This window comes from Neolamprologus multifasciatus, chromosome 23 (assembly GCF_963576455.1).
Source record: "Neolamprologus multifasciatus chromosome 23, fNeoMul1.2, whole genome shotgun sequence".
In the NCBI taxonomy this organism is placed as follows: Eukaryota; Metazoa; Chordata; class Actinopteri; order Cichliformes; family Cichlidae; genus Neolamprologus; species Neolamprologus multifasciatus.
Window position 1 is genome coordinate 11,185,130 of NC_140460.1, and position 23,569 is coordinate 11,208,698.

A 23,569-nucleotide genomic window follows, 5' to 3' on the forward strand; every position below is an offset into this window, starting at 1 on the left:
AGTTCACAGTTCAGTCCAGGATATTAGCTAAAAGATTACCAGCCATTTGGCTGGTTGGTGGGTTTTAAACGTAGAAAAGCCAAATGGCTGCTCTCTGGGAGTTCCAGTCTAACAGGCTGAAGAACAGCACACTGCATGAGTAAAGATCATTCATTCTCTAGAAGAGCAGCACAGTTAGCAAACCTTCGCAGAGGTATTACAGCTGCTGAAGTTACATCATATTCTCATCAAATTCATAACAGTACTTTTTCTGTTTGCATGTACATTTTAAAATACTGCAGAGGCTATCACTGCGCCACGAAAAGTCCTCAGTAAAATCCTGCACACCCCAAAAGGTCTCAGGCTCAGCCATCCAAAGTCTCCAACACATTGCGGTTTATTTGGTGACATTACATATGTATATGTATGTTCTGAGACCATCTCTGGAGAAAAGAGATAAGAGATAAGTGTAAACAATGAAAAAATATAGCAACACAACATTTAGCAGGTTTTAATGTAACCCAGGTTGCAAATGCAACCATAATAAAATAGCAACCACAACCATAAATGGCAAGAAATACAAATATGTAGTAGAGACAGTTCATACTAAAACATTTTTTTAAAAATCCTTTTGTCTGACTAAAAGTTCTAAGTAAAGAAGAAAGATATTTTGTAGCAATCTTAACATCTTTAACATGCCTTTTCCCTCAGTTTACAGGTGGTTTACAAGGTGGTTAGAGATGAACACTAAAAAGGACTAACAACCCAAATAACAGGATGTAACAGCATTTTTGAGCTGTAATGATGGAACATTTTATAGCAGACACAGTGGAAAAATATCGGAAAACTGGGAAGTGTAGAAACTAAAGATATGTAATCAAAAATATCTGTGACTCTCTCATAAAAAAAATTGAATTTATTAACATGTACTCCACAACGTCAGTTGGCCTTGTAGCAGTGAAGTGCTATAATTTGAATGCTGATGTTTGAGTAATATCTGTGCAGCTACACTGACTCATTTAGTGACAGCAGATTACAGGCGCAGCTGCTGCTTATTGAGGAGCCACGCCCAGTTAGTTTTAGGTTTGTGTCTTATCACTTTGTGTTTACACACCTCTCTGCATTTAATCAGTACTTAGTATTAATCTCGCTCTCTTCTACAGCGTGTCTCTGTCCTGTCTTCCTCCCTTCACCCCCAACCAGACAGCCCCCTCCCCCTCCCTGAGCCTGGTTCTGTTGGAGGTTTCTTCCTGTTAAAAGGGAGTTTTCCTTCTCACTGTCACTAAGTGCTTGCCCATCGAGGGTCATCGAATTGTCTCAATTACTGTACAGTCTTCACCATGAGGTGTTTATTGTTATGATTTGTTGCTATAAAAAATGTAATTGAATTGAATTTGGACTGTGGGAGGAAACCAGAGCACCCAGAGGTCTGGCATAAGTCTCATTATCATGCAGACACGGCCAGAGCAAGCTGTTTAGTTGTTGTCTGCTTTTCTGCCACTAAAAGGCGCCATTTCAACATTTTATGCTGCTGAAGCTTATACTGTCTTTGAGACCCATCTGATAGCAGACAGCTGGAGTGCAGGGTGCTCGGCTCATGACGGGGTGATTTCTTCTGTCCCAGGTTCTGTCTGATTTTGTGTTTTTCTTACAGGTGCAGATCCTTTGCACTTTTCTATCTGTGCGCTATCCCTTTATTATGTTTTCTCTTTTTTTCTTCCCATTTCTTTTTCTTTCTTTTTCCTCCTGCCTGTCAGCTTATACACATTACACACATACTGCAATAAAGGAAATAACACTAATGAAATGAGTAAATAAACAGACAAAGAGACAAAAGATAACGTTTCCTTTTTTGTCACTATTAGACTACAGTGATAGTATATAACCTGATTCTGATTCTTTCAGCTACTATGATGTACTGTTGTTAGTGGTCACACGGGGAGGGAAACACCTTTGATACTTTTATTTAGACCCACATGATTGTTGCTGCATGCCCTCCTGGGGTAACACTGGGTGTGGTCACTCCCGCTCTCACCGACTCACACCGATTGTGTTACTTCAGTCATGTGGGAACAGCAAACTGTAGCAGTGATCATATGACAGAATTATTCTCTTTAGAATTTTAGTTGTTATTTTTTAGGGAAAATTTTTACCTTCTCACGACAATATTACAGACGAAATTTGGACTGCGAGATATTTTTATTTCTGTTTTTGGTTCCTCCGATGAAGCGATCGCCAGCACCGTGTTTACATTTTAATAATGCAAAACCAAAACTTTATGGGTTTTGTTTATCACTATTTGGGTTTTTTAGAATTGATTTGATCCACAGGCGGTATTTTGAGATGTCTGTAAAAACGTTGGGTACATCAGGATAGTCACAGTTTCTGCTTTTGTTGAAGGAAACGACACCAACAGCGATTCCTTTGCACACCAGCGGGCCGCCTGAATCACCCTGTGAGGAGGAGGAAGACTTTTGAGTTGTCTTTTTAAATTTCAGTTTTTGATAAGAGGCCAAATTACAACGTCAGTGATTGGACGGGAAACATACCTGACAGAACCCTTTGTCTGTGCCATAACCACCTGCGCAGATTACATTAGCAGGAAGACCAGGCCACAGTTCCTTACACACCCTTTTGTTGATGACAGGCACATCCACCACTCTCAGCTCATTAACAGTTTCACCAGCAGTTCCCCATCCAGACACCTGACACACTTCATTTTTTCTTAGTTGTACTTTAGCAGATGGCAGTGGAATTATTTTTACTCTCTTGTTTAGTTGAACTTTCCTGGAAAGCTGGAGACAGTTAGCATTAGAAATGCTCGCACTGTTATGCAGTGTAAATAATTAGATCACAAAATGATATCACCTTAAACCTTTAATGTTTCAGTATTAGTTTAGTTCATACATACTTTAAGGAGCATGATGTCATCACCGTGCCAAGCCGTTTGATAAAAGTTGGGCTTGAATTTCTTTTTAATTGTTATTTTTTCTTGATGGGACTTCTTGAGATTGTGAGTGGCGAGAACAACGTGCGTGGGATTGCTGGAACAGTAATCGTTGTAATCAATACACTCTCTAAACCAGTTTTAAATGCTGTCAGTCAGATTCTGCCACTGAAAAAGAATAATGACTTACTCTTTGGCGCAGTGTGCAGCAGTGAGCACAAAGTCTGCAGTGATGAGAAATCCTCCACATACATGACCAGTGCTGCTCTGCACTGAGGCCATGTACAGCAATGAGTTCTCTGGAGCCTTTTTACCCTTTATGATGTCACTCCCATGTCCTCCAAAGAGGAAAAAAAAAACAAGTTGATGCTCCCGACAGATAGTCAGAGAATGATAATTGATGATTAATTCTTACCAGCTTGTCTGAGACATGTGAAGACATGGAAGAACAGAAGTTTCTGCAGAGCGTGCATGATGCCATCAAAACACCATGTGTCACGTTGACCCTTTTATGCTGCAGCTTGCTTCAGTGACTATTAACCACATCCTGTATGGTTACAAGGTAAGCTACACATACATAGATAATCTTTCATTATCAATATAAAACACATTTATAATTTTGCGAGTGTGTGTATATATTTATTTTAGTGTCCAACACATATATTCACATTATTTTTCTTTCTTTATCACCATTTGAGGCTCAATTTCAGATCAACTTTTGTGATTTAAGACTTTTCAGCTTCCTGATTCGGTTCATTGGGCACCTTTTTGGGCCTCCTTTTCTTCTGAAATAGAAATAAATTGACTTAAAAATCTTTAAGTCAATTTAAAAACATTTGTTAGGGTTTTCATTTCCTTGTTTCTAATGTGAGATTATTATACTATCTTATGCCACCTTATACTTCTAATACAAGAATTGTTGAGTCATTATACGGCTATAGGTCACATTATGCCTTGGATTAAAGATTGTGAAATCCTTACACTGTTTTATGATGCTGCTGATTTATAAGAAATACTGTTTTCAGAGAATCATGGCCTTATTTGTCTGATTAGAAAGAACAGAACATGCCGCACAGGAAGCCAAGGTCATAACTGAGGCTAACTGAAAGAGAAAGAATGTGGATGTTTAGGTTTTATGACTTTGGAGGGGGGCTTAAGCTATAAGAATGTGAGAAACATTCAGACACTTCGAGATCTGGTGGACACCCTCCTGTCCACAACTCCCGTCCGGGCATTTATGGTCAAAGTGTTGTATGGAAGAATGAGAATTGTGTGGAATAAAGAGATTGTTGATTAAGCATTTATACACCGAGTGTTGTTCTTCCTTCAGCCCAAAGATCAAAGAATTGGGATATTTAACAGTGACTATAAGGAGAAACTACACTGATTGAAAAAAACAACAACACTTTTTTTCCAGAATAAGTTTGTTAAATTTCGGATACTGATCCAGTTACAGTAAATAAGCTGACTTTTCTTTTTTCATTGATGTAAGAGGAGTGATGAGACTGATATGGAAAAAGAGAAACAAGTAATAAAATGCTTTAAGTGTCTGTCTGCGGTTTCCAATCGCCTCTCTCAGTTTTGTTCCACATTTCCTCTGTTTGCATCTAAACGTGAATTGACACGTTGGCTTGGCACCATGAACTGGGTCGCTGAAACCACAGTGTCTAGCTACACAGACATATTAAACATATCTGTTTAACTACCACCAGGGGTGAAACATGATCGGATTAGTACAAACAAACAAAATCACTTTAATAAATAAATAAGGATTGCTTTTAATTTAATTATCGGAATGATAAATCAGAGGAAAAACTAAAACTAAAAATCAGTTAAAGGGGATCACTTATTATCCCACTTATGATTAAAGTGTTCTTTTGACATTATTTTATCTTCTTTTGTTAAATCAGTTACCTGCTGCCAGTAGGTGTGTCTATGTTTGCGTATACTGTGTAATATTATATACTTATTTGCCTTTGTGTTTTAGATTAAGAGTCGATGCTCTACGCTCACAGTTAAGAAGCTATTACTGTGGTTAGTAGAACTGCACGTGCACTCACAGAGCTTTTCATCTGTTGAATTATCATTCATTCAGCGTCTGCAGCATTAATGTGAATTTATTATTCATTATCCTCATCCTCATAAATCTGTACTGCAGCTGTAGTAAGATATAGTGCACATAAATGAAATCTAGTGTGTTGTTGTTTGAGCCTCATTGCCCTGCACTGAAGCTCAGAGGAAGATTTGTATGGGTCTCTGTTGAACCACTAGAGCATGCTGTTTCAGTAGATGAAGTTATTAAAATGTTTGATAAAAACTTCCAGCACAGGTGTGTGCAGTATTAAAAAAAATTCAAGCCACTGCAAACCGGGTCATTCTACTATTACCCTCAAATCTTATGTCTTTTTGCCAATAATCACCCCTCTCCACAAACATCGGGTGGTGACTTGTGAGAGCTAGGACAAGTATTGTGTAATGCATTTAACACAAAAACAAACAGAATCTGCATCAAGCACATGTTGGAGCCGACAGTAAACCGACAGAATCCTCATATTACTTAAATACCAAAAAGTAGTCATTCCCTGAACCCAGCATGTTTTTGAGCTTTACTGTAGTACGCTTCTGTTCATCATTCATAGAGCAACAAACAAGGAATATAAAAAATGAAATGTTATGAAACATATTTTCTCATTTTCTGCTAGAAGAATGTGGCTCTACAGTCATTAGCCTGTATCCATGGTAACGCCTGGAGGCTTAAAAAAAAAATCAAGTCTGAATTTGATTACTTCTTTTGACACTGAACTTCAGTTTAATTGGAAAAAACAGAATCAAAATTTTGAGAAGCAAAAAAACATACAAGGATTCAAATATGTCTTTTGTCACAGGCAAACTGAAGCGTGAACCACTACAAATGCAGAAATAATATAAAAAATTCAGCCTTTTGGCTGTTACAGAAAGAAATGACAAATCGAGTGTGGGATAATGTTTGCATTTTTGTTTTTGGTTAAACCGATGAAAGAATCAGAAATTCTCACATTTCAATAGTGAAAAGAAAAACTTGAAGTAAATTTTTTACTTAAATTACTTTACTCAATCTTTTTTTTTCCAGAACCTCGTCGATCCACCGACGGTATTTTGAGATGTCCGTATAGACGTTGGGTTTATTGGGGTAACTGCAGTTACTATTGTAGTTGAAAGAAACAACACCAACAGCAAACCCATGACACACCAGAGGACCACCAGAATCTCCCTGTGAGGAGGAAGAATTTTAATTGATCAGTTTATACTCATTGTGTTTATGTTTTTAAGATTTGTGAACATGAAACCTGTTTAAACTGAAAGGACAGAACACATACCTGACAGAATCCTTCGGTTGTTTTATATCCACCTGCACAGATAACGTTGTCTGGAAGACCACACCATTGTTCTTTACAGACTTGTTTGTCAATGACAGACACGTCCACCACCATCAGCTCATCAACAGATTCACCATCAGTCTTATTTTTTCCCCATCCAGCCACCTGACACACTTGGTTTTCTTATAGGTTTATTTCAGCATGTCGAATTTGAATTATTTGTACTCCGTGGCCCAGTTTAACTTTCTCAGACAGCTGGAGACACAACATGAAGTAAAAAAATATATCTGTGTTCATACGATAGTTCTTTAGATATAATCTGAATAATAAAACCACAAACACGTCATGTGAAACTGTTGTGAACATGAGCATGTACTTACTTTAATCAGCATGATGTCATTACCATGTCCAACACCTTTATAATTTTCATGGATGGTTTTGTTTTCAATCCTTATTTTTTGATGATTGCCATTCTTGAGATTGTGGTTCCTGAGAACAACGTGTGTGAGGGTCCTGAAAGAGTAATCAATGAGAGGTAATCAATACATTTTCTAAATGTGTTTTAATGACATGAGTCAGAGAAGCAGAAGCAGAAGATGTTTGATTACTCACGGGTCATTACAGTGTGCAGCTGAGACTACAAAGTCCTCAGTGATGAGAAATCCTCCACAAACATGTTCACCTTCCTTGTTCTGCAAAGAGGCCATGTACTGCATGGAGTTCTCTGGGGCTTTTTTACCATGTATGATGTCACTTCCATGTGCTGAAAAAGTAAAATAAAGGAAACCAAAATGAAGTTAACGTTCCATTAAATGGTCAGAGGACAATAAGAAAGACTTGCAGTTCTTACCGAGTCGTCCGAGACATGCCAGAACATGGAGGAGCAGGATTTTTTGCAGACTGAGCATGATGCCAGCAAAAAGGTGAAGTTGTGTTGGCACAAGTGTGAAGTGGATCTTTTATACAGCTGTTGCTTTGTCAAATCTGATGATCACATTTTGACTTCTAACCGCATCCTGGTTTTTTGGGCACTTGTATTATCTTTGCATTATCTTGTTCATCATTATTACACTACCCCATCATCCTGAAACACACGGGCTGTTTAATGGTTGCAAGTTTCTCACGATCTCTCACACCACAACTTTTGTACCAAGCAGGCATGTCTAAACCTTCAAAAAGCTGGGTTGTTGAAACATTTTTGCACCACTGTTAAAGCTCAAAACAACAATATCCCACCGAGTTACTGATTTCATACTTGAACCAAGACTAATAACATTATGGTACTTGGCTCATAATCTGTCCACCAGCAATATAAAAACAGGAAGGAGATGCCTTTTCATTTAGCGCCTCCTTGGGGCCATTTCTTCCACTGTGTGAACTGTTTATGGAGCGAGGGTTCTCCTACAGAAGAGTCGTAGTGCCCTCCTGTATGGAGCTTGGTCTCTTGAATGAATAATATGTGAATAGTGCTTTGGCGGTAAAGAGAGTTTTGGACAGAATCATGAGTTTGAAGCTGGAAATTGAAGACTGGAAAGGATGTGCAGGAAGATTCAGGATCAAAATTGAAATGTTCCAACAAGTGAAGAGAGTGTGTGGAGAAGATGGGAGGAGCACTGTGAGGAGCTGATGGATGTGTGAAAACGAGAGAGAGGGAGGCGAATGGATGGAGGACGGTGAATATAATGAATCAGGAAGTGTTAGGAAGATATAAATAATATGAAATGGAATTCTGTAATAGCAATACATTCTGGGTAGTCGCTACCATGTTGTTGTCCATGCAATACCAAAACAAAGATGGACACCAACAAGCATGATACGATACAGAGAGAAGATAAACAACGAGGGAAAGGAGCGTCGTTAGGAGGGTTTAAACACAACGAATGGCCATTTTATCTTTAGGACCTACTGATGCTAACAGTAGTGGTGAGCACACAGCAAACATGTTAAGAATGATAAACTCACATGGAACTTTATGTTTACTGAGAGCAAAGTGGTTTTTCTCATTAACTGAAGAATTAATCACTGAGAGGTGGTGTGCATCACCACGGACGATATCTGATTACTAATGAGGCTATACGATATGCATCATAGACCGCAGAGTATTCGGTGATTAGAAATCATTGGTATACATCACCTCTGGTGTTCTGCACAGAGGCCATGTGCTGCATTGAATTCTTGTGGGCTTTTTTGCCATGTATAGTTTTACCAAGAAATTGTGGTAGCGTATGCATGCCATACTCTCTGCAAACATATAGCTCAAAAAGTGTCGAATGAATTCTGTTAAAACGTTGTAGGGGTGTAGAGCGGGGTCATCTTAACAAAGCATTAAAATTTAGCTCACATCCACCGTTGACTGTCTTCAAGGTCAACTTCAAGATTTATTGGTGGAAAACTGAAAAAGAAGCCTTTTAAAATTAAAAGTGCTTAAAAGTAAAAGTGTGGTGTGTATTGTCGACATATAGAAAGGACTGCATAAAGACTTAAGGATTTTTCTGGAAACCACACAGGGGAGGACAGAGGAAGAACGTGACAAAGGAGACTGAGACAATGGCCGTGTTCCAAAATCGCCTCCTATCTCCTATTAATGGCTGTGCCCCTGTTTTATCTGTCTGACCTGCTACACCCTTATGTCCTGCCTCATTCTCTCAGGTCAGCAGACCAGATGCTTTTGCTGGTTCCAAACACTCAACGTAAGCACAGAGGTAGGAATAAAGTGCTGCAAAATTCAGGCCTTCTGACCAAAATAATCCAGTGTAAACTCGGGTTTCAGTCCAGTGGTAATCTCTGAAAATAGGCAGTTCCGATAAGTGAGAGGAGGCTGAAGGAAAATCAGTATGTTTTGATATAATGTTACCATGCCACATGGGTGTGGCAACATTCAGGCATTAATCTAACACAGTAACAGTATTGATTACAGATTCAGCAGAGAGTAGCCGCTCGCTGTGTGCGCACTGCTGAGAAAAAGAAGCTGAGCTCGGTTTATTTCTGCTCTGTTTCATGAAAACATAGTTAGTGAGGAGCAAAGAGTGGGCTCACCGACACACTCGGCATGAAGACTGAGTGAAGAGTTTCAATACAGTGAATTCTCTCTCGTTCTGATAACATCTCGCCTCCTAAAAATAAACTCTTCTATTAGCAGCTATCACAGCCACTGCAGGCTGAATACAGGATTGTTTTTTTCATGTTAAATTTTGTGCAGCTTGCAAGAAACTTTGTGTCATAGACTTTTCAATTCACATTTGCCTGACTCATTTAAATATTCTCCACCTGAAAGTAAAACTCTTATAAATACTTCTGCTCGCAGCTTTCAGTCACCGACTCTTCAGCCTTTTCAGTGAATCCAACAGGTTATTAATGTCTCAAAATCTTTTAAGTCTCAAAATCTCAATGTCTCAAAATCACTGTAAATCAGACACAGCCGTCACAGATATTTAACAATCAATCAAATATCTTTGCTTTTATGATCCTAGCCTCACTGTGTCACTGACACTCAATATTCACATTAAACCACTAGGTGGTGATCTCTGGTATATTTTGTGGGCACTGTGTGGCTTCAACCCAGTTCACAGTAATACTGGTAAAACTAGAAAATTAATGATTATTATTAAAAAGCACATATGATTAACATGTGAGCAAATTGGCAAATTATATTTTTTATTTTCAAAACTACTGATGATTGTAATAACACATTAAGAGCACTTCTGGCTGTGTGTGTGTGTGTGTGTGTGTGTGTGTGTGTGTGTGTGTGTGTGTCTGCTCAGTGTATAAAGCTGTGCATCACAGTGGACTTCAGTGAATTCAACATCTGCTCAGCGAGAGTTGAGACGACATGTTGTGCCTGAGGAATTTCAGTGTTTTCATCTTGTTCATGCTTCTTTCCATCATCCAGTCAGGTGATTGATGTTTTGTACTTTAGTTTACATTACTGATATCTCTCAGTAAAGCAGTTGGGCTAGGATTTGTGCTCACTCATCTGTTCTTGACTTAAAAATCTGCTGATTTTCTTATGTGGCTGGATATTTTTTGTTGTTTTAGGTCATGGTTCTGAGATTATTGGAGGGAAGGAAGTTAAGCCACACTCACTGCCCTTCATGGCTTATTTGACAAGTAAGAAATCTATGTGTGGGGGGACATTAATCCACCCACAATGGGTCCTGACAGCTGCTCACTGCACTGGGTAAGAATCTGAGGTTCACTTTTCCTAAATTTCCAAATCAAAATATTGCAGTATTTATTTTTAACAGGAGATGTGAAGTGTAATGCTAACTGATATTTTTTCTTACTCAGCATAACTCCTCCTGACAGGCAGGGGCTGCACTAAAATGTTTCATGCTTTTATAAGAACACGACCTTTAAACCTTTGACCTTGAAAATTACATACTACAGTTGTTTTTACTTATTGTGATGTCATAGGATCTTGTAGTGAAAAAATAATAAGTGTGTTGTACAGCTCTCTCTCCATGCTTTGACCTTGGGTGCTAACAGTGAAGGTCAAGGTCAAATGCATAGCCAAACTAGGTACTCATGTCCCCTAAGACGTTTGAAGATAATCCATAAACAATTGTGGGCAATTTAAAGTTTAATGTGGCTTTGACCTGATTTTCACCAACATGAAATCAGCTTGAGTTGTTATTGGTATCTGACATCACACAACGCTTGAAAACTAGCAAACAGACAAACAAACACAACGAACTGATTACATCCTGCCCTCCTTCAAGTAGAGAAAAATAAATTTTCATCTATAACATTTAATAATGTTGAAGTTTGTTACTCAGTTGGAGGAAAGTGTCATGCAGGTCCATCTCAGGCTCAGTAACAGCCATAGCCCAGGCGTATGTAATAATACACAACTATGATTTGAACAGTTTTACACACTCCTGATCTTTTTATGTAAGTGAAGTGTCATCACTACACTGAGTTTTTCTTTTGCAGAATGAGCAAGGCGATCCTGGGAGCGCACTCCATCGTCAAAGAGGAAGAAGAGTCGAGGCAGGTCCGAGAGGTTGAGAAACATTTTGCTCATCCTAACTATTTCAATCATATTGTGGGCAATGACCTCATGCTGCTCAAGGTAAGCTGAAAATTCAGTGTCCAGTAGCCGGTCAAGCAAAGATACAACAATGAAAATAAGTTTGTTTCCCATTTTCCAAACAAAATATATGAATTATTATAGTGACCCAGACTTTATCACAGTATCACAGATATACTTACTTTAAAGCCAAATCTGTAACATATAGATAGTCACTGTCAAAATGTAACATTTCTTTTCAACTCTTTCTCAGCTTAAGGAACCAGTAAATACAACCAAGTCAGTAAAATGGCTCCAATTGGGCAAAATTGTCAAAGACCCTCCAGATGGCACCAAGTGTCTGGTTGCTGGATGGGGAGTAACTGAAGAGAACCACATCTCGGATGTTCTCAAGTCTGTCCGCGTGACTGTGATCGGCAGACATAAGTGTAACTCTTGTGAATATTACAACTACGCACCTTTAATCACTAGTGACATGGTATGTGCTGGTTCAAATGGCAAAAAAGCAGCGGATACCTGTCAAGTAAGTATTAAGAATGTATATGAGCATGTAATCATTGACCTCAGCACCATTTTGATGTTTTGACACCTGTAAGTGAGAAAAAAGGTCTACAGTGCATATGTACTTGCTGCAGGGGGATTCCGGAGGCCCACTGCTGTGCGGCTTTCATCTGGTTGGAGTTACTTCTTTTGGAGACGGTTGTGGGAACATTTACAAGCCCGGAATCTACTCGTTTCTCTCAAAGAGACAACTCAAGTGGATCAAAGAAACAATGAAGTCTTAAAAGTCATCAGGCATCAGTCCACATAAGCTAATCAAGATGACAATGTTTTATGCTTTTATGATGTTTAATCGGCTGAGCTATCACTTCATACCTTTCACTTGACCAGCATCATTTTATTATCTCATTGATTATGTTATATTTTATGGAATCTTTGTCACTGCTGGCTTGCTCTAATTGTTACAGACTGTGCACATAGCAGTCCGTGGTTAGTCTGTTTATGCACACACAAAAGTAAAATAACAGTGAGACTGTCCAGTCTGTCCCCCAGACACATTCACTATGTCCAGTAAATGAATATGAGGATTTTGAACAGAGTTTTTGATAAAGATAAATTTTTAAATATGTTTTCTTGTTTAGTTTTGTTCAGTATTTTTACTTGACACCACCAAAGACCCCACAAAAAAAACTGATACAAAACAATATTTTTGCTGTATTTTTACTTTCTACTTTTCCTACTTTCTAATAAAGCTGAAGTAAAGATATATTTCCTTCTGTGTGTCTCATTGTTTGTACTGCAATTCTCTCAAAGTGTCATGTTTTTACAGGAACTTCTAATTCTCACATCACTAAATCTTAATCTTAATTTAAGAAATCTTTATCAAAAATTGGTAATTTAGTCCTTCATTTTTAACCAAATTAAATGTCTTTTAAGCCTAAGAAACCTGCCTAAAAAGGCATTAAGGCCACACTCTTGATTTGTTCTTTGTCAAACGAGCCCTTTGTGGCTTATTTATTTACATATTTGAAGAAGTAAAAATCACTTTGCTTCTCTTACATTTTCAAATAAAATATAGCAGTGGGGTTTTTTTTTTTTTTTTTTTTATCACACTGTCTCATAGGTAATACATTGTGTGATTGTGTGTGTTTTTAAATTGCGATCATAAAAAACCCCCACACAATTAATTTGAACATTTCACAGAATCAACAGGTGCATCAATGATATAATGTTTCCATTAATAACGTTACACCAAAATATTTTGCTTTATAGCCTCAAGGTTTTGTCTGGCATCACTGGTTAAGCGCTACCCTGGTTTTCCTCCTATTTTTCTGAAAGAAGATTCTCTGTTAGGGTGAACACGTTCTCTAGCACTGCTTCTCTAACCTGTGGTGTTCCACAAAGTTCAGTCCTTGGTCTATTCTTATTTTTCTTTTACATGCTACCTTCAGCATTATTCCATTCTTTTCCGGTGTTTCTTATTTCTATGCTGATGATATTCCGCTGTTTATGTCTTTTAAGCCAGACCTTAGTTGATTGTTTATTTGAGATTTGTGGCTGACTCTCCAATAATTTCTTTGCTTTAACTCCTGTAACACCAAGGCGAAAGGTGATAATAGCTCCTCCCGATATACATTCAAGAATCAGTCAAGTGATTACTTTGTTTTGTCCATCCACTGTTCATTATCTCAGCATAAGATCTGACTCCTCTCTTCATTTAAGGAACATTTCTAAATTGTGAACTATTGTCTCCTCATTTTAATCAGAGAATTACAGTAACTACTGTCAAACCCAAAAAGCTGTTCATCTGGACGTGCTGCCAAACCGGCATTTCATCTCTGAGCAAGCAGTCCCAGAGAAGTAAAGCAAGTGTGTAAGTTGATCTCTGAATGTTTGTAAAGCATCCCTACATTAAGCTTAACAACAACATGGAGCTCGGACGTCTGTGCGTTGTCATAAAATAATACATAAACTAATTTAAGTCTATTAGCAGCAACCAACCAATCATCCAGTTTTTTTTTTTATCTAATAAATGCTCATTTGACTTCTCACTTGTTGGTGAGAAGTTGGTAGATTGGATCTGGCTGGTTTACGCTTTTTTATCAGTAAGTATTGTAAAAAAATATTGCTTTTTAGATCTGGTGCTACAGCACGTGCACTAAATATGTTTCCTTCTCTCCTTCATTTCTTTATTTGAACCATTTGTCTTGTCTCACACTTAATGAATACATTTCAGAAATTAGAAATTAGAGTTTTTGATTATTTAATTATCTACAATTGAAGAAGTCAGATGCAAGTCCATGATACTGTTCCTAGGAACTGTTTGACGTGGCCAGTTGTCACTATCTTCAGATCCTATAGCAAACTGAATGAACCACAGAAACCACATTTTCCAGATAAGATTTAAACTTCAGAGCACTTCTCCAGACTCACGGTTATGAAACTTAGCTGTATTTAGACAGTTACCCCATTTCACCATCCTCAGAAGTTTATTGATTAAACCTGATTGAAAGTGAAATGTCATCCATATTAATAAGGCTCATGAAACTGTAGACAAGATGGAAACTGAATAGCTGTTAATTGTAAAACTTTGCCTGATATTTATTTATTGCCCCACTGGTCCAATAATTAACACATTGCTTAATATTTACTTTATATTCTCAGTTTGATAGCATAATGGTGGAGTACGATGCTAATAGATGGAATAGTTAAAAGGTTTTTGCTAGGTTCTGATTATGTGTGTAAAAACATTGTCCCGTCATTCGTAAGTATATTTCAGTCATTATAGAAGTGCACTTGTGTTTTACTAAAGAAAGCAATATTTAAAAAAATGTATTGACAGCGATTTAACAGCACAAGTACAATCCCAGGGCGTCAAAGCAAATCTTTAAGTAAGATTTAACAAGTCTTTTTTCCTGAGAATCGTGTTGATCCAGTAAAGTTGTTTTGAAATATCTGCATTTTACTCCAATTTATCTCCACCCCAATGTTCTGTGTATTTCCTCTGTGCGCCCTGTATTTCCTACTTCTCTGTTCCCAGTTTAGTTCCCTAGTTTCTTAGTTTTTTGGTTTGAGTCCCTAGTTTCTTGTTTTTGGTTTTATTTTCTGTATTAGTGTAAGAGTATTCCCAGTAGTAAAAGCTGTCTTTTTGAATTTATTCCCTCGTGCTTGAGTCCTGCTTTTGAGTCCTGCATCCTGCCTGTCACAGCACCACACTGTAACAGCAGCTTGACCAAATCAATTCATTGAAAATGTATTACAGTTTCTATTTAATTATTAAAGCAATGAATAAACACTGTTCTCACTTGTGTCTGTAGGTGAGCATGAATAAAATGGGATCATGTAGAGTTTTTACATTTTTTAGGCTTTAAGTCGCTGCTAATATTGAGGCTTTAGCAAGTACAGAAGTAATACATTATTTACTAATCAGTTATTTATTACTGAAGATCACTTATTTACTTTGTGATTGTAAATAATTATTACATATCCATTCATCCATCCTTATCAGGGACGCTGTCCGAGGTTGCTCTGACATCCTGCTACTTTATGTTGAATAGTCTCTGGCGCGCCTTTGCACAGTGTGTAACTTGGAATCTGTTGGATGTGGTAGACTCCACATGTAGAGGCTTTATTGTCCATGACAGTTCCTTTTCCTCTTCCTCTTGCATGCATTAGCTTGGATCTTATTTCTACTGTTTAACTGGCATCAAAGCACTTGCCTTACCTACTGTGTTTGGCTGATGGACCTTCGAGCATCTTTCTCATGGTTCCCACAGGCCAACAGGAACCAGATATAAGTATCCAGGCACTTGCACCTGTCCTGTATATCTGCTGATCTGCATTCTGGTAGCTCCACTCCTACAGTCTGGATCACCTCCCCTCTAATTGCTATCATTTGGCCACACTTGAATTACATCTTGATATCCTCACTGTAGATCCTGGTGAGGTGGATCAGTGACTCGATACCTTGCTTGCTCCTGGTGTACCGCTGGCCATCACCTGGTCTTTACTTTACAGGCAGTGGTTGATGGTCGATATGAAAATTGATGACTGAATCTTGAGAAAATAGAAAATGAATCTTTAATTGGCACATGTAATTCCTGCTTTAATAAGTTAGTATAGATATATTAAATAATTTTTTTCCCATTCATTATTTATGGAACACCAGGACTGACATAATGAATCAATTAAATACACCATTAAGTCTGACGTGTTTCCTATTAACTGCTAAGCTAATGACAAAAACACAGTTTTTAATGCAATTAACACTGTTGGTGTCATTTCAGTTCTCACTCATTTCCAGACCATAACTAGAAACGTTGTCAGTGGATTGAAGTTTGCACATTTAAACTTTTGTAAATAAATAACTTGATTTAGAAAAGTTTAAATGTGCAATAATAAGCAAAAATCTTGTAGCTCTAGTGGTACTGCATGTGTACTGTATAAAAACAAAAGCTGTTGACTTCTCTCCCTTTTTTAATTATTTTTGGACCATTTTCATTTGGATGGTGAGACACCATCTTGTCTCACATTTTGTGAACACATTTCAAACACATAAAAAGTGTTTTTGTTAAATTTGTTCATCTAAAATTGAAGAAGGCTGATGCAAGTCCATGATACTGTTCCTTGGAACTGCTCGACATGGTCATTTGTCACTATCTTTATACAGCAAACTAGATGAACGGCAGAAACCACAATTTCCAGATAAGAATCAAACTTCAGTGCACTTCTCTGAACTCACAGTTGTGAAGCTTTAATATTTAGAAGAAAATACATTTTTGCAGTTTTTTCAATGTCTAAATTAATGAAATGCAGTCTGTTGCTGTGTAGATCGGGCCTAATTACTCTGCCAAGAAAACCAGAGATGATGTTTCATAGTGTCTCTGGTTTACAGCCATTACAAGGTGCTGTATCTCCTGTTTCAGTCATTAAGCTGTTCGATAACTCCATCAGCATGGCATTTTTTATGCACACAGGACATCTAAGCCAAACAGTAAGACCTCCTGACATCCTAAACATATTATAACTTTGTCACACATTGCCAGCCCTTATACTACTCCTTTTCACTCTGGTTCATTTCTACTTGTTTTCTGACACTTTGTTCTACTGTTACACTGTGAGACTCACACCACCACAAACCTCTCTCTTCTATCTAAATTAGTAGAAGTAGGCTATTTTTAGCATGCTCCTTTGACACCTGCCTAACATGTGCTTAATGACACCAATGACTTTAAAAAAAGAGTCCCAGCCGCTAACATAGAGGAGGCAGGGTTTATGACCTATACTGCAGCTAGACACCAGGGGGCGATAGAGATGTTTTGGCTTCATTTTTGGGGCGCTAATAAGTCGTCCATATTTTCTACAGTCATTAAATGGCACAAGCAAAGAGTCACTAGTGCCATGTGCTCTGTTGATCAGAGGGAAAGTAATTTAAAAGTGTTAGGATGCTAGAGTGTAATGTTAGCCAGCATAATGTTTACTTACAACATTGTGCTGTTGTTTAGCTATTTCTTGTTAGCCTTTTGGAGACGGGAGGGCATATGTCTGATAACTAATCAAAATTAAATAAACCTCTTCCTCTTGGTTTTCTCATGTCAGAACCCTGACTTTGGTTTAGGAGTGAGATGGCGATGAGGAGGAGAGTAGTGGTTGAGGAGGCAGATGAAGAAGATGAGAAAGAAAAAATTAGAGAGAGAAAATTAAAATGTAAAAAATGTAAATGTTCAAAAATTGTTTGAAATGTATTTTGATGATTCTCAAAATTCAAATAACTGATAACTACTTATCTGATGCCGGTATATCAAATCGGGGTTTTTTTGTTCATCTTTGTTTATCTACATCAGCAGAGAAGCGATAAAAAAAAAGGATTCACTTTCTGTCCTTGATGATTGCTGCAGCCAACACAGCAGAAGATAACTAACAAGAAGGAAGTGATAACTAGTTATTGGACGTGAATGCTAATGGTTATCACGTCCAATAGCGGGCAGCCGAGTGCTGTGTGCATGACATCAGATGCAAAACCTCGATAGGCAAATAGCAGTTCAGTTACAGTAAGGGAACATCAGCAATTCAGTCCAAATTGGTTCTCAAACAAAGTAATTATAAAACAGCTGGTGCAGTTACAATTATCACTGATGTTTCCCATCACCGTGGCTTAATCTTTCTTAATATTTCTATGCACATATTATATATTTCTATGAATATACAGTGGGGTTCTAAAGGGGTTCTGATTAGTCTAGATAATTTCACACCATATAAAAAATCATATAAAAGATGAAACTGGAGCTAATATATCAGAATTTCAGGAGCGGGTCCACACCTCCATACACATTTCTTCCAGCTCTCTGTCTGTGTATGACCAGTCTTTTACAGCTGAGGTGTAATAAAGAACAAAAGCACTGTTGACCTGCCCAATAATGACGCCTCCTTGGTGGCTGAAGCTCAGGGGTTAGAGGAAGTCATCTGCGAAGGTTGGTGGTTCGATCCCTGGGTGCTCCAGTCCACATGCCAAATATCCTTGGGCAAGATACTAACTCCAAGTTGCTCTCCGACGAAGAGCATAGAGTATGAATGTGTGTAAATGTTGGATAGACACTTACATAGAAAAAGCATATTAAACATTTGTGAAGGGGTGAGGCTAATTTACCAGGGTCATTCTTTTTCACAAATCTTTTAGCAGCCTTCTTGAAACATATTTCCATTCATATTTTCATTGATATCATTATTTATCTTCACTGATTTATTCGTTTTTGTTATCAGTATTATTGTTACTATTCATAGTAGTACAACAGTAGAGGTGATGCTGGTATTATTACTGATTATTGTATTATTATTGTTATTTATTGATGTGTCATGTAGCATGACAGATGTTCAATGTGATTACACAGACATTATGTAGGAGCGGATAATGGATAACAGGTACTGATCTTTAGAAAACTATTTCCTTTAACTATCTAACACATTTTAGGGTCGACTTGAAAGAAAGGCAAATATGAAAAGTAAAAGTGAGGTCAGAGGTCAAATGTGACATTTGGATGTAAACTATAATGTGACATTTAGAATTCCCACACACCAGCATCATCGCCTAAATGTTTCTAGCACAGACAAAGTGAGCAGAATTATAAGCAGTTTTAAAAATATAAAAGTTTGACTTTATTTGACCTTAAAGACGAGGTCAACGTTCTAATGTAATGTAATATGTAGAATTCCTGTATATCAATCTTACGTGCCTATATGTTCTCAATATAAACAATGGCAGTGATAAACATAGTTTTAAATGGCTCTGTACAACATTATTATCACTTTAACATTTAAATGTCTATTTACCTTGAAAGAGAGGTCAGAGGTCAAATATGAGATGATATTTTAAATCTTTATTTAAAGATTAAAGACTGTGTCGCCCTCTCTCTGCCGCTCTCTACGCTACTTTCTATGTGCTGACAACAGAGGTGGGAAGTAACAAAGTACAAATACTTACACATGAGCTTCATATGCTTCCATTTTTTCATTTTTTCCAGTGTTCGTATTTTTGTTTCTGTTAGATTTTTGAGTTTTTGCTGCTTTCAGTCATTTAGACTATCATGCATTTTTCTTTTTTTATGCCTTGTCACAGAAGTATTTGTTTTGTTCTTTGACCATTAGAGGGAGCCAGGTGTGCATCGGTCTGAGGAGAGCTGCTTATTGAGTCTTCTTACTGTGCAGGTCTCTTGTTTTAATCCAGGAAAAGAATCATCCCATTATGAACATAGGTCATTATTATTATAATTTATTATTGTTATTTCAATTCAATTTAATTTAATTTAATTAAATTTATACAACACCAAATCACAATAACAGTTGCCCCAAGGTGCTTTCAAAGGTCATCAGACAAAAATCAAATTGTAAGCCTTGTATGGAACCAGGCAGCAAAAAATTAGGAACACTCGAAGGCTGTAGGCCAATAATTTATTTTGTGAAAAGAAAAAAGGTGTTACTACAATCTTTCAAGTACAAACAAGTTAACTGATAACTAAAAATATGTATATTTAAAGGTTTCCTTTATTTGTTTATCCAAAAGTACAAATAATACTTGTAATAGGAGACCAGGCAATTTCTTCTTACAGACATTTCAGCTGCCCTCAGTTGGTCAACACTTCTGTCATCAATTCTAGTCTTCAGCCACTAAGCCACATGACACTTAATTTTAATATTTTTTTCAGATGATTTTGTTTGCCTGGACTTCCTTAGAGATTTATAGACAGACAGAGCTCAAATGAACAAAAAAAACAACAACAACCAAACAAAAACAAAACAATTAAATCTCTCCAGAGCCATGAATCATTTAAATTTATGTATATATAGTTTCTTGACTAGGTGTTTTAAGTAAATAGTAAGTACTGTGTACCAGCACCAGAAATAACACTTTGTTGTTTTAAATGGCCTAAACTACTGTTATTTAGCTAAGTGTAAATGCAAAAAGCACACAAAGTAGAAGATATGAGGTAGCGTAGTTCACTGAGTTCAGCAGGTGTCACGTTGGTGTGTGGATGTGGAGAAGAGAGGACCCAAATGCAGGACCCGCAGGCTGGTGAAGCACTTGGATGGTGTTTATTGTGATGACAGGATGAACAGAACATGAAACTAATGAATGGCTGAACTGGAATCACATGTGGGATTGAGGGTGACAAGACAACAAACTGGAGGAAACTAAGGACTTAAATACATAGGATGATGATGATTAGAAACAGATAAGTACACAGCTGAACTAAATCTGACTAATAACACAGGAAGTAGAACTAAACAAACCGGAAACACATGGAAAACTACACTGTGAGAGAGTGTAAACTGAAAATGCTGGGCCAGGAACCCTGACAGCTGCAGAAGCTTGGGTTCAAATCTACCACGACGGGCCATCATCATCATCGGCATTTTCTTTATAAAGCACAAAGTGCTGTACACTGGAACATGTACAGCACTTTACGTCAGCCATGCTGCCTCTCTTGCTCTTGTTCTCTCTCTCTGCATTTCTTCTTCACAGCTCAAACTTCTTTATGTTAAGACCTGCTCGTGTAGGATAGTTGAATACGTTAAAATCCAAGATCATCAGTAGATTATATGACATGGTATCAACAATAAAACAAAAATAATAAATATGCATGTAATTTGAAAGTTTTAAAAAGTGAAAAAAGGAGAAATATATAACTCAAATTATTTTCAGTGTGGAGCCGTGAAAAGTGATTTTTATATCTGACTACTTTATACAAATGTAGCTTCAGTTGTGCACTTGGGTCATATAGAGCGGTGGTCCAAGTGCAAATGTAATTAGAGAAAAGCTCAAGTTAAAACGTTCATATTTACACATTGGTGGGCCAGAAAAAAAGTGCTGATGTGCTGCTACTTATTATCATCTGAGGCATATCAGAACACAAATAAGTACAAACTAATGCAGAGTATGCGCCTCGCAAGAACATGATTTTATCACAGTTTGCAGTAACATCCTTTGATGAATGTGGTTTTGCAGCTTTCCAAAACACAGACTTCAAGTTTTAGAATAAACACGGAATATTATATACGCCCCTTTCTTACCAAAAGACTTGAATTTAGAAGATAAGTGAGCTACTTCTACTCTTCTGCTTACTGAGAGTCCTTATTTCTGTTTTCTCTGGGTGGACAAAAATGACAGCTTGTTTAGCTCGTACCTTGAAGCAACAAAATGAAACTGGGGTTTAATAGAAAATTAAAAATAGTTCGTTATTTAAACTTTTGTTTAAATCTGCTGCAATGCCACCCGATACACTCAGATAACATGAATGGGTGGGACTTTCCTCTTTAATCTTGGTGTTTTCATATAAGTGATAAGATGCTTTGACAGATAGAGGCTTATACATGTACAGCCTTATTACATTGTGGTAAAAATGTCCTAAGATTTTTTAATGAGCATTAAGATTTTTTAACAGTTAAATAAAGTCAGTGTTTGGTGACCACCAGCTTTATGTAACTTAGTTAGCTTCAGTTTTATTTATATTGCACCAAATCAGAACAGCAGTTGTGTCAAGGCGCTTTATAATGTAAAGTAAAGATAATATATGTATAAAAATATAACTCCCTATGAGCAAGCGCTTTGGCAACAGTGGGAAGGAAAAACTTTCAAAACTTCTGGATTAGCTGAAGGCTATTCAGGGAGTTTTTAGGACTTCCTGATAATAATGAATTACAGTATTCTAGCCTAGAAGTAATAAATGCATGAACTAGTTTTTCAGCATCCCACTGAGACAGGATATTTCTAATTTTAGAGATATTGCACAAATGGAGGAAAGCAGTCCAACGTATGTGTTTAATATATTTAATATCCTGGTCAAAAATGACTCCAAGGTTCCTCACAGTGTTACTGGAGGCCAAGGTAATGCCATCAAGAGTAAGAATACTTGGTAGTACTAGACCACCATTGTGTTTTTTTTTTTTTGTTTTTTTTTTAGACTTATCCGTGACATTTTTTTTTAATTAAAAAAGACTGAAGCATTAATTAATGGTAGGACTTCTTTGAGCAGCCTTGTAGGAATAGGGTCTAAAAGGCATGCCGATGGTTTGGAGGATTACTAAAGTTAACTCAGAAAGATCAATTGGAGAAAAGTACTCTAAATGAATATCAATGGTACTGAAAGTAGCTGTGCATAATGTTTTGTCTGTGAGATGGTTATGAGTAATTTTTTCTCCAATGGTTAAAATTTTATTTGTGAAGAGGTTCAGAAAGTTATTACTAGTTAATGTTAAAGGAAGATACAAAAAGATAAGAACAACAGTGGGCAATCTTATCACTAGATGCTAAACATGTCAACACTTATCTTGACTTCTTTTACCACATCCTTAATTGGAGCAAAGATGCAGCTTAGTCAATCACGCTATCTTTGGTTGCTCTGGAACCTTTTCACTGACTGCATTGCAACACAGTCTGTCACATTAATCTACGTTTTGTCCTTCATTTCATCATTTTACATTTTAGAAAAAATGAAATTAAATCTGGGTTTTATATGATCTTATATATAAAACTATATGAACTTTTGGTGAGTGAGTGAATGAATGAGTGAATGATCCTGAGAAGATGGCGGGCAAGAGGACAGGCAAGTGAGAACAGTGGGTTGTTTAGGTTTCCACAATTGAGACACAAAGTGAATAAAGTGAATCTTGCCGTGGAGGCCGGCGTGCAGATTACTGAGCTGCAGGTGAGTTGAGCAGTGACTTGACAAGGTTACTGGAGGCACAAAGAAACAAAGAGGAAATGGTAAGTACGAAGCATAGACATGGAAACATGAAACAGTGAGGCCTGGTTACCACCATCAGGTAGCTGATCAACTGGAGGAGAAGAAGAAGCAGTCTCCGGTATCGTAGCTGTGTCCAAATTCAGGGGCTGCATCCTTCGGAGGCCGCATTTGTAGGCCGATTACGTTACAGTGACGCAACGAAGACCGTTCAAATTTGAAGACTCTGACAAATGCGGCCGACAAATGCGGCCGACAAATGCGGCCTCCGTTTCCCCAGATTTGAAGGATGGGTCGGGTGTATTCTTCATGGCCCAACCTATCCCAGAATTCATAGCGCGACGCAGCCAATTCCAGTGTCCAACAATGGAAACTGGAGTTATATATGACTCCTATAACTCTTTCTGTGTCACAAAATAAACTTTTAAGATTTTCTCAGGCGAGGATGTAGTTGTGTAAACTTCAAATATCTGCTCGATTTATCAAAACATTACATATTTGCAAAAGTGCTGCGACGTTTTCG

The 23,569-nt window shown here is 37.5% G+C and overlaps 2 protein-coding genes and 1 pseudogene across 3 annotated transcripts; 1 reads left to right on the forward strand and 2 right to left on the reverse strand.

Moving 5' to 3' along the window:
- Positions 1-736: 736 nt before the first annotated feature.
- Positions 737-4,301, reverse strand: LOC146491095 (mast cell protease 3-like). The gene is made up of 5 exons (XM_085151996.1): positions 3,342-4,301; positions 3,117-3,264; positions 2,891-3,023; positions 2,529-2,774; positions 737-2,432 (listed from the first exon to the last, which is right to left on the reverse strand). Exons 1-5 carry the CDS (start codon positions 3,397-3,399, stop codon positions 2,256-2,258), a joined length of 762 nt encoding a protein of 253 aa, XP_085008122.1. The 5' UTR covers positions 3,400-4,301; the 3' UTR covers positions 737-2,255.
- A 44-nt stretch (positions 4,302-4,345) lies between these two features.
- LOC146491096 (granzyme-like protein 1) lies at positions 4,346-7,533 on the reverse strand (annotated as a pseudogene). Its single transcript, XR_014872474.1, has 5 exons — positions 7,133-7,533; positions 6,895-7,045; positions 6,663-6,795; positions 6,283-6,537; positions 4,346-6,176 (listed from the first exon to the last, which is right to left on the reverse strand). The product of XR_014872474.1 is annotated as a granzyme-like protein 1 (transcript).
- Positions 7,534-9,666: 2,133 nt separating this feature from the next.
- Positions 9,667-12,623, forward strand: LOC146491097 (granzyme K-like). Its single transcript, XM_085152002.1, has 5 exons — positions 9,667-10,175; positions 10,318-10,459; positions 11,215-11,353; positions 11,565-11,834; positions 11,947-12,623. Exons 1-5 carry the CDS (start codon positions 10,112-10,114, stop codon positions 12,094-12,096), a joined length of 765 nt encoding a protein of 254 aa, XP_085008128.1. The 5' UTR covers positions 9,667-10,111; the 3' UTR covers positions 12,097-12,623.
- Positions 12,624-23,569: the final 10,946 nt, after the last annotated feature.